This window comes from Chrysoperla carnea, chromosome 1 (genome assembly GCF_905475395.1).
Source record: "Chrysoperla carnea chromosome 1, inChrCarn1.1, whole genome shotgun sequence".
In the NCBI taxonomy this organism is placed as follows: Eukaryota; Metazoa; Arthropoda; class Insecta; order Neuroptera; family Chrysopidae; genus Chrysoperla; species Chrysoperla carnea.
In genome coordinates, this window is record NC_058337.1 from 8724486 (window position 1) to 8738328 (window position 13843).

Genomic DNA, 13843 nt, shown 5'->3' on the forward strand with positions numbered 1-13843 from the left:
TATCACTACATAGTATAAAACAAAGTCGCTTTCTCTGTCCCTATGTCCCTTTGTATGCTTAAATCTTTGAAACTACGCAACGGATTTTGATACGGTTTTTTTTAATAGATAGAGTGATTCAAGAGGAAGGTTTATAATAACATCCATTAAATAGTGGAGAAGTACTGCTATTTTTGAGGTTTCTAATGTGATGTCGTAAATAATTACATTTTTACAAGAAAGCTGTGAACGTTGTTTATAAAGACATTCTGTAATATGTTGTAAAAATAAAATAAATAGTTAAAAATGTAAAAAGTAAATAAGTAAAAATGTAGTGTATGAATTTAGATATTCCAAAGATAGCAGGAAATCTTCATGGTATAAGGAAAGGGGAATTGTTTTACTCCAAATTTAACGCGTGCGGGCCACGGGCAGTAATGAATAAATCAAAACTACTGGATCGATTTTAATCACATAGGCTATATATTTTATACCCGTGCGAAGCCAGAGCGGGCCGCTATGTTTTTATATACAACGTTCACAGTTTTTTTGTAGTGTATTTAGTATCAGCATTGTACCCGTGCGAAGCCGGGGCGGGTCGCTAGTCTTTTTATACTTTTAAGTTTGCTCATACGTTTGTTGTTCATTGTATTGTAATGTGCCTCCATTTTAAAGAAAACCGTTTTGGGGCTATATGTAAATAACCAATTACTTTAGACCAAAAATGGTCGTAAGCTATAATTACCTAAATTTTTTGCTAAACAATTTTTTTTTTTGTATTACCAACCGTTTTTGACTTATACGACTATGGCGATTTACTTATTGACTGTTTGACCGATAACTAATCTTCTAATATTTGTTTCAATAATAAAATGATAATAACTTTTAAATCAACAAATTGCCTAAAACTTTTACTCTAAACTTTTTTTTCTAAAATTAATATTTATAGGTATGTTTAATGTTGCAGCCACCGGACGCAAGATTAATAAAAAAACAAGTGAAAAAAAAACAATTGACTGAGTTAATTGTTGAAATACCATGTATAAACAGTGTTGATTACTCTGTCACATTACACATACATAAACGTCACACACATATATATATATATATATATATAACTCATATAGCTATAACATACATAATATACAATTTGAACAGTGATGTTTACGAAACAATGTTTCAAACAAAAATTGTTTATTTTTTTATAAGGAACATTTTTTACATTTAAACTTTTGTTCTGTCTCCAACGGTTTACAAGATGGGTCCTACGAACCCAAGACTCGATTGATCTATGTTGCTCATTAACGACCTAAATCTCACTATTTACGTCTTCAGCACGCTATCAAAATTTCAGATTGATATCTCTTTTCGTTTTTGAGTAATCGTGATGACAGACGGACAGACGGACAGACAGATAGACAGACAGACAACCGGAAATGGACTAATAGGTGATTCTATGAACAGCTATATCAAAATTTTTGTCGTAGCATCAATATTTTTAAGCGTTACAAAATTGGGACTAATTTTAATATACTATGTATATTTCATATATACATGATATAAAAAGTATACATGGTGTAATGATACAAATTCAATAAATATATGAAAAATGTTAATGTACTTAAGTGTCAAAATTAACAATAAATAATTTGCCTTCTTACCTGTCCCCCACCACTATATTATTTTTTTAATTGTTTAATACTTTTGCAATTTTTTATGTGCTAAAAAACGCTTCCGGTACATTTTTCTAGACATCATTCCGAATCCAACGGGCTATCCCTACCTAAATTTCACCATTTTCAACTTAGCGACAGACTACAAATAAACAGAATAATTAAACGACGAGAGATGTGACAACTCTATTTATCAGGTCTCCATTTAAGAATAAATAAGGGAGCTTAAATATGCCCTACTCCAATATACTCCTAGATTAAGATTGTCGTAAATTTCACCAAAGAAACTCCCAAAAAAAAATCAATTGAGTGTTTTTATATCAAAATATTTCAATAGTTTGTTAAGAATGAATGGGGACACAAATTTAAACAATATATATTTTCAATTTTGATGATGAATTACATTACTACTTGACGATATAAGACGAAAAATACGAATAAAATTTTTCGATATCTGGCGTTATTTTCAAAATACCGAAAATTGAAAATTCTGTTTAATTATTTAGCATTCGATATTTCGAAAACCAAGACACATATCAAAAAATTTAATTCTTATTTTTTTATCTACATTCATGAAGTTATAACAAAATTCATCATCAAAGTTGAAAATCAGATAAAAATAATTTCACCCTAAATCTACCCTGCTCTTACATCCTTTATATGAATGGAGACTATTGGTTTTTTTCTTTTCTATGCTATTGCTTATCTATGGTTACTATCTATTAAGGAGGGTGATTCGCCAGTAATAGAAAAAAATAAATTAGTAGATAATGATCCGAATTTTTAGTATGTTATAGTTAACGAAATACATTATTGTATAAACAAAAATTTGGGTACCTGATCGATCAATTAAGAGAGGAATTAATTAATTAAAATGTTTTCATTCATTCTAAGTGAAAAATATCAAAAACTTTCAAAATATGTCGTTTTGTAAGATTTCTCCATAAGAGCCGATTATATCGATTTTCAGCATGGATATTATGCTGAAATTTGAACCCCAAATTCTTTGAGTAAAAGTCTACCTATAAACAAATTTTGAGCGTTTGACTCAAACATTATTTTCTTGCTCATACATCGTTAAAATTTCTATCGTGGTAGTAAAATGTATCGACTATAGTTCTCACTACGTCTCGAAGAACTTGATTATGTTTCCTTAGCGCGTTAAAAGTTAGCGTGTGTTCAATTGCCAAATATCTTAACTGTTGTAAACAAAGCTGCTAAAACTTTTAATTGCTAGGGAAACAATATCAACTTTTTTGCGTATCTTCAAGAATCTTATAAAAATTTCAGGATAGAAAATAATTATAATTTTATTAAGTAATCAATTGAAAACTGAAAAAATCATGCTATTTCAGTGACTTGTTAGGAATTAGTAGATACTAAATTTTAAACAAATACAAAAATAAAGAAATTCGTAATCTGTTTCATAAATTCTGAAAATAAAACTCTCCAAAATTAAAAACTTCTTAAAAGAAATTTAAAAACAAAATGTTTGTCGAAAATTTTGATCGTGGTAGTAAAATGTATCGACTATACCCACGAAACTCTCCTACGAAAAATCATCATTTAAAAAAAATATCAATTTTTATAGAAACAAAATGAACTGGAATGAATATAATTTTCTAACAAGTTCCTAACTAAGTCTGGAAAAACTTGATTATGTTTGATTAGCGCGTTAAAAGTAAACTGTAAGGTCAGTTTTGAACAAAATTAGCGTGCATTCAATTAGGAAATATCTTAACTGCTGTAAACAAAGCTGCTAAAACTTTTAAATGCTAGTGAAACAATATAAACTTTTTTGCGTATCTTCAAGAATCTTATAAAAATTTCAGGATAGAAAATAATTTTAATTTTATTAATAAATCAATTGAAAATTGAAAAAATCATGCTAATTCAGTAATTTGTTAGGAATGAGTAGTTATTCAATTTTAAACAAATATAAAAATAAATCAATTCATAATCTTTTTCATAAATTCTGAAAATAACATTCTCCCAAATTAAAAACTTCTTAAAGGAAAATTTAATTTAAAAAAAATATTTACCTGTTGTACTTGGTTTAATTTGTTCTTCAGGAAGGTGGAAACTTTACACTAATAATTGTTAAATAAAGTTTTTTGGCTTAACGAATAAAAAGAAAATTTTTTTTAAAATTAGAATTAAATGATTTAGTTTATTTCATAAATTTTTATTTGCATATACACGTTTTTTTAACAACTGCACTAATTAATAAACGAAAGTATGATCTCGTTAAATGCGGCAGCATGTGCTCAAACTCATTACGCTTCAGTTTGAAAACTGACGGTTTTACTGAATTTAGATACAAGTTTTTCACTACAGTCAATTGTCGCTCGAACAATTTGAATGAGTTAATATACACTCATCGTACATATCGTACATCGTGTATTTGTATGGAAGTTCGATGTTTACTGCGCACTTATACAATATATCTTGTTTAGCGCAGTTTCATTTTAAACAGGAAAATATTTTAGTTGGAAATTCTATACCGTACTTATAATGATATGGGTTAGTTTACAACATGGAAAAGATAAACTGTTACAGTCATTAAATATCTAGAAATACATTTTCAATAGTTTTAATCATTTTGGTATACAAAATTTAGAAAATAATTTTAAATTCACACACCAAAACAGACTTGATTGTGTGGCACTTTTCAATCGAATTTCACGCACATTTTTTAAATATCTCAAGTGAACTTTATTAAATCAGACATGTGACCTTACAATCGATAACTTTTTGACATTCTTATAATACCATTTACTTAGTAGTTTAATCTTGTACAACATTTTGATTTCGAATTATCAATGCAAATTTTGACTAGAATACTGTTCTTAACTTTCAAGTCAGAAGGAGTGAAACTTTTTGAAAATGAGATATAATTCTTTCACAAAGTAAAAGAAGACTTTTTTCATGAAAAACAGAAATGTTTTTTGTTAATTTTTTATGAAAATATAGGTCGAACAGCCCTGTAACTCGAAAATTACGCATTTTTAACAATTAAAACACATGTAAAAAAAGTCACAATATTTGAAATTATTTAAAACGATTTTTTTTTTGTTCCACCGCACACGTGATCTGTGACGTCAATTCGACAAGCAATGACAATAAAACAGTGTCAACTGTCGTATTAATATATCGTTAATATCAACTTGAAAGGGGTATTGAAAGTGAAGAATAAATTACTACAAAAAATCGACCCAGAATTTTCAAAGGCAGATCAAGGAAATCTACCGAAAATAACTACTTTTATGGTATGGGAATTTTTAGTGCAAGATGACCGGTTCAATTCACCCGAAGCTCGTGAAGTAAAAGTAACTTTGTGAATAATAATTTTAATAAGAAAATGCGTAACATTCTAGGAAAAAAAATGTGATTCATAAAAAAATTGTTAGGTCTTCGAGGGGGAGCTATGGGGATTTTTGTAGCATGTTGAATTTTGGTAAATTTGATCATGTATAGTAAAAGAAAATGTTCCTCATCACAATGATAATGTTGGTACTGTACCTACCACAAAATGATCTTCGCAACAATATTAATTAGATTTTCCAATCGGACCCTTGTGATGAGAACGGTCAAATCACTTTTTTCTAATAGCCATATCCATTGGAAACGAATAATAAAGTTTTTCTGGCTGTTTTGAAGTAGTATTTGGGCACAGAGGCACAAAACACGCCCGATTTATTTTTATGCACGATTTTTCATCCTCAATATTGACCGATTTATTTGTCATTGTCGGTTTAATTTATTCGCAATTCGCAATATGATAATTAATAAAAATCAACTGACGACCTGACGTCACAGCGCCATTCGTATAACTTGTGTGTTTCCGGATCGTTTTCGCCAATTTGAAATTTAATGATTTTCATTGTCTGTTTTCTCGGTCATATGGCTCCAAAAAAATCGGGAGGAAAAATTAGCCATTTATCAAGACATTTACTATCAATTAAAAAAAAAAGAAAAAAAAATGTGAAAAAGGTCCACTGTGTCCACGAGTGCGAGTTTGTGTTTGTGTAGTTGTATGTTTCATAAACAAAGTATACCGTTTCCATGGTTTCGGACATTTCTAACTTCATTCAACAGCCTATTTGATGAATAGCGCGTTTTAGCATCATATTGAGTATATTTTTAAGATTTCAGCGCCGCGAACTTTTCTTTAGGTCACCCAGCTGATCGTTTTCAGTCAATAAAAAGATTATAGAACGATTCAAGAATGCGTTAATATATTTATTTGTTTTGTAGATATTTTGTATTATTGTGTTTTAAGCATGCTTTTGAGTTTTGAATGTATCTATGCATTTATGTGTCGAGAAATCAAAATCGATGTTTCTTGTAAGCGCACAAAAGACATAATGAAGAATAAATAAGCACGTCGCCATAGAAACTAACTTAATTTTAATTTACAGTTAAACTTTGTGGTATTGAATAAGCGTACAAGGGCAGTACTACACAGCGATCTCGATAACGAAACTTGAAATATAATCATCACTACATATTATAAAACAAAGTCGCTTTTTCTGTCCCTATGTCCCTATGTCCCTATGTACGCTTAAATCTTTGAAACTACGCAACGGATTTTGATGCGGTTTTTTTTTAATAGATAGAGTGATTCAAGAGGAAGGTTTTTATGTATAATACATCCATATTATAGTAGAGTAAGGGGTTGAAATAGGGGTTGAAAGGGATATGCTTCAAAAACTAAAAAAGTTGTGCATCGATTAAGCTCAAATATTGACACGATATACAACCAGCTTCAAAGATCTATTGTTTTTATCTACTTTTAACCTTCGGAGGGTAGAAAGGTGTAGCGAGAAAGTGGGAAGGAATTATCGAATATTTACAAATATACCTAAGTGGGGTATCAAATAAAAGAGCATGACGTGTACATTACAAAACTGTTATCCCACGCAAGGAAATGTGGAGGGAGGGGTGCAATTGGGGATGTTGCCCAGCAAAGCGGGTAGTTCACAGCTAGTTATTAATAGATTTAAAAAGATACAATGAATTTTGTATCAAGTATATTTAAAAAGACGGTCAACTGATGGAAGGTGCTATGCAGTGATCGAAGTGAGCACTAAATCTACAAATTTCCAGCATGATATTAAAGTTGTATCAAGAGTATATGTGATTTGTCTTTATTTTTGATCATAATCAAAATATGGTTAAGGAAAATTTATTTTGCTATAACTTATTTTTTTGTATTTTTTCTCCCCTGTATGTAAGTGTTTCGATTCTTTGATATTTTTGATATTACACTCTGAGAGGGTTTAAATTAATATGTATGTGTACTTTTATAGATTCCACACTATTTCTCGCAGTATTTTCACTATTAGCACAATAAATAAAGATTTGAGTTCAAAAATTATGTAATGTATATGAAAATTTGGTTATTTAATTTAAAATAATAATTTAAATGACCTTGTATCATGGAACGTCAGAAAAATTAGTTAATTTAGCCCATAGTTAATTTTCCTGACGCTCCAAAATAGCCTTTTAAAGAGTCCTTAAAGCTCAGTTTCTCAAGGCACATTGAATTTTCATTATAATAATAACAATGCACCATAATTTCTTATCAATTTAACAATATTAATTATTCAATAATAAATTTTGAATATTACTTGAAATATTTTTAAGTAAATCATTCATGTTACTCATATTTTGAATAATATTCATCATTTTAGATGATAAATCACTTAATAAATCATTTGATTGTATTGAATCATTAGCAAATGATAAATTTGTTTCAAATATTGGAAATGATAAATTTGTTTCAAATATTGGAAATGATAAATTTGTTCCTAAACTCGGTAAATGTTTTCCAGATTCAATTAACTTCATTAAATTATTTGTCATATTTGTGCTTGTATCATTCGCAACAATTTCTAGACTTGAATTTGTAGAATTATCGGTAATTTCTGTTAAAAACTGCTTACATCCTGCATCTGATTCGACAAATTGGATAAGAATTATGATATACGTAAATAACGTCCCAACCATCTATAAAAAAAAAAAAAAGAAAAACATTAAAGTATAAAAAAATAGTGGCGTTTATTTGGAAAACATGGATCTTTATGGAATCATAAATGCTTTAAAATTTAATTAGTGATTAGATCCATTAAATCATATGGTTGATACTTTGTTACAATAAATATCACTCATTAATTAACAAAATAACTTCAAACAATAAACTAACCTACTGTTCTGGTCTATATGAAAAGTAAAGAGTAGGGTAGTCCTTAATTTTTTAATAGTGATTGGGTTAATACTAGGTCGCAAATGTACATCAGTCATTAATTAAATAAAAAATAATTTTAAAATTAAATCAACAAAATTGCTAGCATAGTAGAATTAGACAAGGTAGGAGTAGGATGGGGACATTCTCTCACTCTCTCGCACGGTATCCAGTCACCGCCATATTGCTTATTTGTTGATAGTGTAGGCGCTGAGTAGGTTTTGTATGCATTTACAGATCCTACCGAACAAGGAGTGTATTTCGACGTATTTTGACCCGCTGATACCGAATTTTCAACTTGCTCAACGCTCAGAATGGAGGGAAATTTGTTAAAAACAAATTAATTGTTTGTACGGCCATAGCTCCTAAGCTATTTTCAATTGTATGCTTTCGTTGCTAAGTAGACGTGTTGTGTTATATGCCTGATTTTTTTTATAACTAGCGCACGGAATCGATTTCTCGATTTCTCGAGGCGTTGTTGTTTTTTTCAGTCTCACTAGAGACAAATCGAGAATTCTCGAGCAGAAACCCCATCTCTTAATTAAATACCCCGCAGTCAACTTTATATTAAATATATTATAACTTCATTTTTTAACGGATCATAAAAATTTATAATTCATAATGAATACTAAAAAAATTAATTTGAAAAAAAAAATTCTTGATGATTAGACAATTTTTAAAATAGTTTCAATTTTTAAAATAGGTACAAGCTTTTTTTTAAAATAGTTTCATTAAAAAATTCAAACCCTCCCCTTTAAAAAATGGTGAATTACAAAATGACTTCCCTTTTAAAAAAATCCTCCCCCCCCTTTTAAAAAATCGATCGATTTCAATTTTATTTTGCCATAGTTGAATAGAGAATTGGTTGAATTTTATGTCATTTCAAATAAGGTATCACAAGGTAGAAAGGTGTCATTTGAAATTACAAAGTTGGGTTGGCTGAGGAAGAAGGGATGAAACCTAAAATTCTTAAGGTGCCATTTTGAACTTTCACCCCGATATCTTAATTTACATGGTTTCACTCAAGACAATAATCACGTCAGGTCAAAAGTTATTAAGGGTAGTTACCTTTTACCTTCTATGTGGTGTATTATAGGAAGCAATCCATCCATATCTATGTCGACGTGTTTTCACAATAATAATAAAACAATAGTCACATCAGGTCAAGAGTTATTAAGGGTGGATACTTTTAAACGAACATTATGTACATTTTAATACTTACCGATAATAGAAGTGGCAAATTTAACTCAAATAATCCACAAGGTGTAAAAGTTGGTTTTCTGTTGATTAATTGCGTTAGAAAAATTGTTAGCTGAAATTAAAAGAAGAATATATTAGTAAAAAAACAAAGAAAAAAATTACTTTTCCGAAGGTATAATCTCTTTTCGTGCATCCTTTGTAATTCAGTAATCACGAAGCTGTTTAATATTTTAGCTTCTTTAATCCAACAGATTCTTTTAAAGGTGAATGACTCGTATTTCTATGTTACACAAAAAATATCAGTATTCGTTGTGTGCGTAGTCATGGTAGGGACAATAAAATCGATGCCAGCGCTTTAAGTGAAAAATTTGGGAGTTAAAGGGGGCTGTTATGACTAACTTGCAATTCTTTACATGTTAATGTAATAGAAATGTCAAATTAAAATTATTGAAAAACACGAATTAATTAAACTTAATACATTAAAAATTGTGAAAATAAGAAATGAAATTGAACAAATATTATTTTTCAAATGTAAATTTTCATAATTATTTATTTAAATTTGTGGGACAAGAATATTAAATTTTAAATGTAAGTCTTAAATGCAATCCATACAATTATATATGCATCCATACAATTCTATAATTAAAGTAGTGTATCGTTACCATGGAAACGAAAATCACGCACGGAGCGAATATCCTGTGGTATGCATCAATTTCGTTTCGATACATATCTATAGTACGGATGATAAGCGCTCAAATTTAGTATGGTCTTGTATAATGTTTTTGCAAGGGTGTATACCTTCACCGTAGAGGCGGTGCCAAGATGGTCTACTAGAGGATGGAGTAAATATTAGGCATAAAATTTGCATAAATTCAGAATTTTACATAAAGACATACTTAATCAATAGTAAATCCGGGTCTAGGACTACCTTCACCTCGGAAAGTTCATTGTTGTGCTGTCCACACCAGAATATTTTTAATAAAACTAAGAGAAAATAAAAAATTGGCTGAGTTAATTGTTGCAATGCCATGTATACACAGTGTTGATTACATTATCGTTTATTTTTTTACGTCATGTAAGTAAAGAAAGGTAGTCACTTTTATATTGCTACAATCGGGTATATATAACACGGCTGTGGGGTCACACATACATATCTGATATTAGCATATAATACATTTTACTTATAGAGCGCCTCAAAGGACCATACATACAAAGGCTGAAAATGGAAGTCGCAAACTATGGTAACTGACGAATGAGTTAAATACTCAACTGAAAAGAAAAAAATTAAGTATAGCAGTTTACATAGCGACTATAACAGTCGGGACCCATTGCTGTGAAAATTCGAGACGGTGTAAAAAAATAATTGTTTTACGAAATTTCACTGATAACGTCAATATAAGAGTAAAATATTGTCTCACTACACTAGATTTGGAAAGCCTAGATTGTATCAGTACCAGAAATACTTACTTTATTTCTAATTGAATCCTCATCGTAACAGTTAATTGATTTATGTACAAACGCATGCGTTTTTGATGCTTCACCAATCACTAACTCTGCACTCAATACTAATAATATTAATTTTATGGAAAAAATCGCCACCACACATGTGAGTTGCTGAGCGACCGCGAACCAAAAACTAATGCGATCTTCGTCCACATCTGCATTCATATCGGTCGTAAACAACAAAATAAACAGTTTTATTGCAAGGTACACGTCGATTATAACTAACACGAACAAATATGCCATATCACAAAATAAAACCAAACTAAATGCATCACTTATCGAATCACTAACATCACATAGTTTCTCATGCGTTTTTGTCAATGCATCGATTTCTTGTTCGTTTAAAATGCGCTCAGATTCTAATGAACGTATATTAGTAGTGACACTTTGTTTAGAATTACGTACAAGTAACTCATTAATCACACGAAACCGATAGCGTAAACAAACCATAAAATTAATAAATATTCCAATTACAATGGAATCCACCACACATTGTGTCAGATCACAAATAAATGATTTAAAAAATTCTAATAATAAATCAATATCTATAAATATAATATAATAACCTAACATTACATCCAAAATTTCCAAAAATATTAAAAGTAGTGCAGCAATTAAGGAAAAATTTCGAATCTTACGATATGGAACGTCACATTGAAAGTCGCGTAAAGTTTTGTCTACTTCATCAATCATTGTATGAGCTTCCATAATAATGAAGCGATGTTTATATATCATTATATATTGAATAAAGAATACAAACATACCTAAATATTCCCCAAAAACGTACTGTGTATTATATAAAGTTTGTAAAAAACAGTTATTATCCAGAGGTTCGTAGGGTGATTGATATTTGTGTATAATAAAGAGACTAGCTGTAAGTACCACAATGAATAATGTAACTAAGAAATCGAATTTTTTTGTATAATATTCATGCGGTTTAAAGTCGTTTTGTTTTTTCGCGTAAAATGCCCCAATACCCAAACATTGTTGTACACGTAAAAGCGGTTTTATACAATCATAATGATCCATGGCTTAATATAAAACACTTCAACTCAAACAACAGGAAATACTGTAGTAAATTCAGCAAATATTTTTTAAAACTATTAGCAAATTTAAATAATTATTTTATTAGATTATGTAGTGGGAGAAAAGTATAGTACCTACAGTAAAGAATTAAGAAACTGATATGAACGCCGCATGACTTCCATATAGGTAAAAAGTATATTTTTAATTGTGTCGAGCGAAAATTTGTGAAAATCCATACTTAACTATAGTTATTTAATAATGGGGATAAACCTCGGTTTTTCAAATATCTATCTATAACAGAGGCCACCCACATAATTTTTTTTTAATCTTTATTTATTTTACTTTAAACTACACCCAATATACAATTAAATTTTCCTGATGTGAGTGGAGTCGGTTACTTCGTTCTTAATTATAGTACAAGAGATGGGTTAAGGTCGATCTTCACCCAGCTGATAACCAGATTAGATATATTTTTTATGAAATTTTATTGATTTTTAAACACCCCTATCATAGTTTTTCTATCGAAAAGTGTTCATGGCTATTTTTAATTAAATTAATTTTATCAATTTTCCCATGAACTGTTTTTTCAGGACAGCTTGTACCATTATTTCCGTAATTAAATTATCTTCCTTCGAATACCAATTTCGATTGGTTGACAGATCAGTGTAGATTTGTTTATACCATATGAAGAGTTTAGTCAATATAGACAAGTACACCGGTCTGTTAACCAAACAAAATTGATATCAGAAAAAAGACCATTTAATTACGAAAATAATGGCATAGGCTTGTCTGAATTAATGTTAGCCATGAATACTTTTTGATAGAAAAACTATGATAATGAATGTTTAAAAATCAATATTTCAAAAAATTATGACTCTTCTGGTTATCAGATAGATGAAGAGCGACTTTATTTCGTCTCTTCGACCATAAATACAGAAAATAATTTTCATAATTCCACTAATTTTAAATATAATTTATCCAATATATAAAAATCTTGTGTCACGGTGTTTGTGTGTAAACTCCTCCGAAATGGCTTGATCGATTTTAATGATTTTTGTACATGCGGTAGATGTGAGAATAGGTCGTTATGTATTTTTACCTTCCACTTTAAGGTGGTAAAAAAGGGAATAACAGTTTGTATATGGAAATAATTTTATGGACAAATCTGAATCAATGTTAATGTTGTTACTAAGGTTTTCTTCACTACATGTGGTTTAAAATATTTACAATTCTAATTATTCTTCTCACAAGCACTATGTTAGGAAATGTTTCTTTGTAAATCGAAAATGGGAAACTTCAATACATATTTTATCTTATATCGTAAATTGTAAAATATTATATACAATAGGTACTGTAATTCAAAAAAATTAAATAAACTATTTATATTTGAAATTTGAAAATAAACATTATTTTGCAGAGTATATTTCATCATTGTACAAAAAATTGGAAACCATGTTCAAAACTGATAGTGTACAGATTCATAATAAAAATACACTGATTAAGTAATAGAAGACATTTTGGGGCATAGGATCGTATTGTCCTAAAAATATGAGCACAGTTTGTTGTGTTTATCGGGAGGATATGCGGGGGGGGGGGCTAGCGGGCTAAGTAAAAACATTGATCAAGAGTTAAAATCAAATAAATTAACTAGGTTAGTAGTTATAAATATCATTAAAAATTAGTAAAATTATTTTCTGTATAATTTAGAAAGTATACTCTGATATCACACCAGTAAAAAAAATGTGTTTAATGGTGGGGGGACACTCGATACAGACCATTGTTTGCCGAAACTGAAAGTCTGAGTAAAAATGTTCATGTTAAGACTTTACCATCATACCGACTTTTGTTTGCACTGATTTGTTGCACAGACAAAATTCTATCGAAGTCTGTGTGAAGTTGGTATCGTGTGGACCTACCATTATATACTAGCGATGACCTACAACCCTTCTTAATAAAATGAAATCACATTTTTTCTTTTTGGCAAACTACCCTTCCTTTTTCTAAGTTGACAAAATGTTATTCAGAAAAGTTGCTCGCAATTAACAATTATGACTACAAAATATCAAGAAGATCCGTGTACTTTAATTATAGCATCATTTGAACAAAAGTTGTAATTACAAAAAAACGTAACAAAGAAAATAATAATAAATCAATTAACTACTATTATATGTACTATTCGAGAGTGTATTTTTTTTTTTTTTGTGGGCTAGGTTAG

At 29.5% G+C, this 13843-nt stretch overlaps 1 protein-coding gene across 1 annotated transcript in view; it reads right to left on the reverse strand.

The window, feature by feature from the left end:
• Positions 1-11310, reverse strand: part of LOC123290688 (putative gustatory receptor 28a) — a 132797-nt gene extending 121487 nt beyond the window's left edge. The window contains exons 1-4 of the mRNA XM_044870950.1: positions 11241-11310; positions 10567-11129; positions 9122-9211; positions 7472-7664 (exon numbers count right to left, since the gene is read on the reverse strand). Of these exons, the coding sequence (XP_044726885.1) occupies positions 7472-7664; positions 9122-9211; positions 10567-11129; positions 11241-11310 (916 nt within the window). The remainder of the gene's footprint in view (positions 1-7471; positions 7665-9121; positions 9212-10566; positions 11130-11240) is intronic.
• Between the last annotated feature and the right edge of the window lie 2533 nt (positions 11311-13843).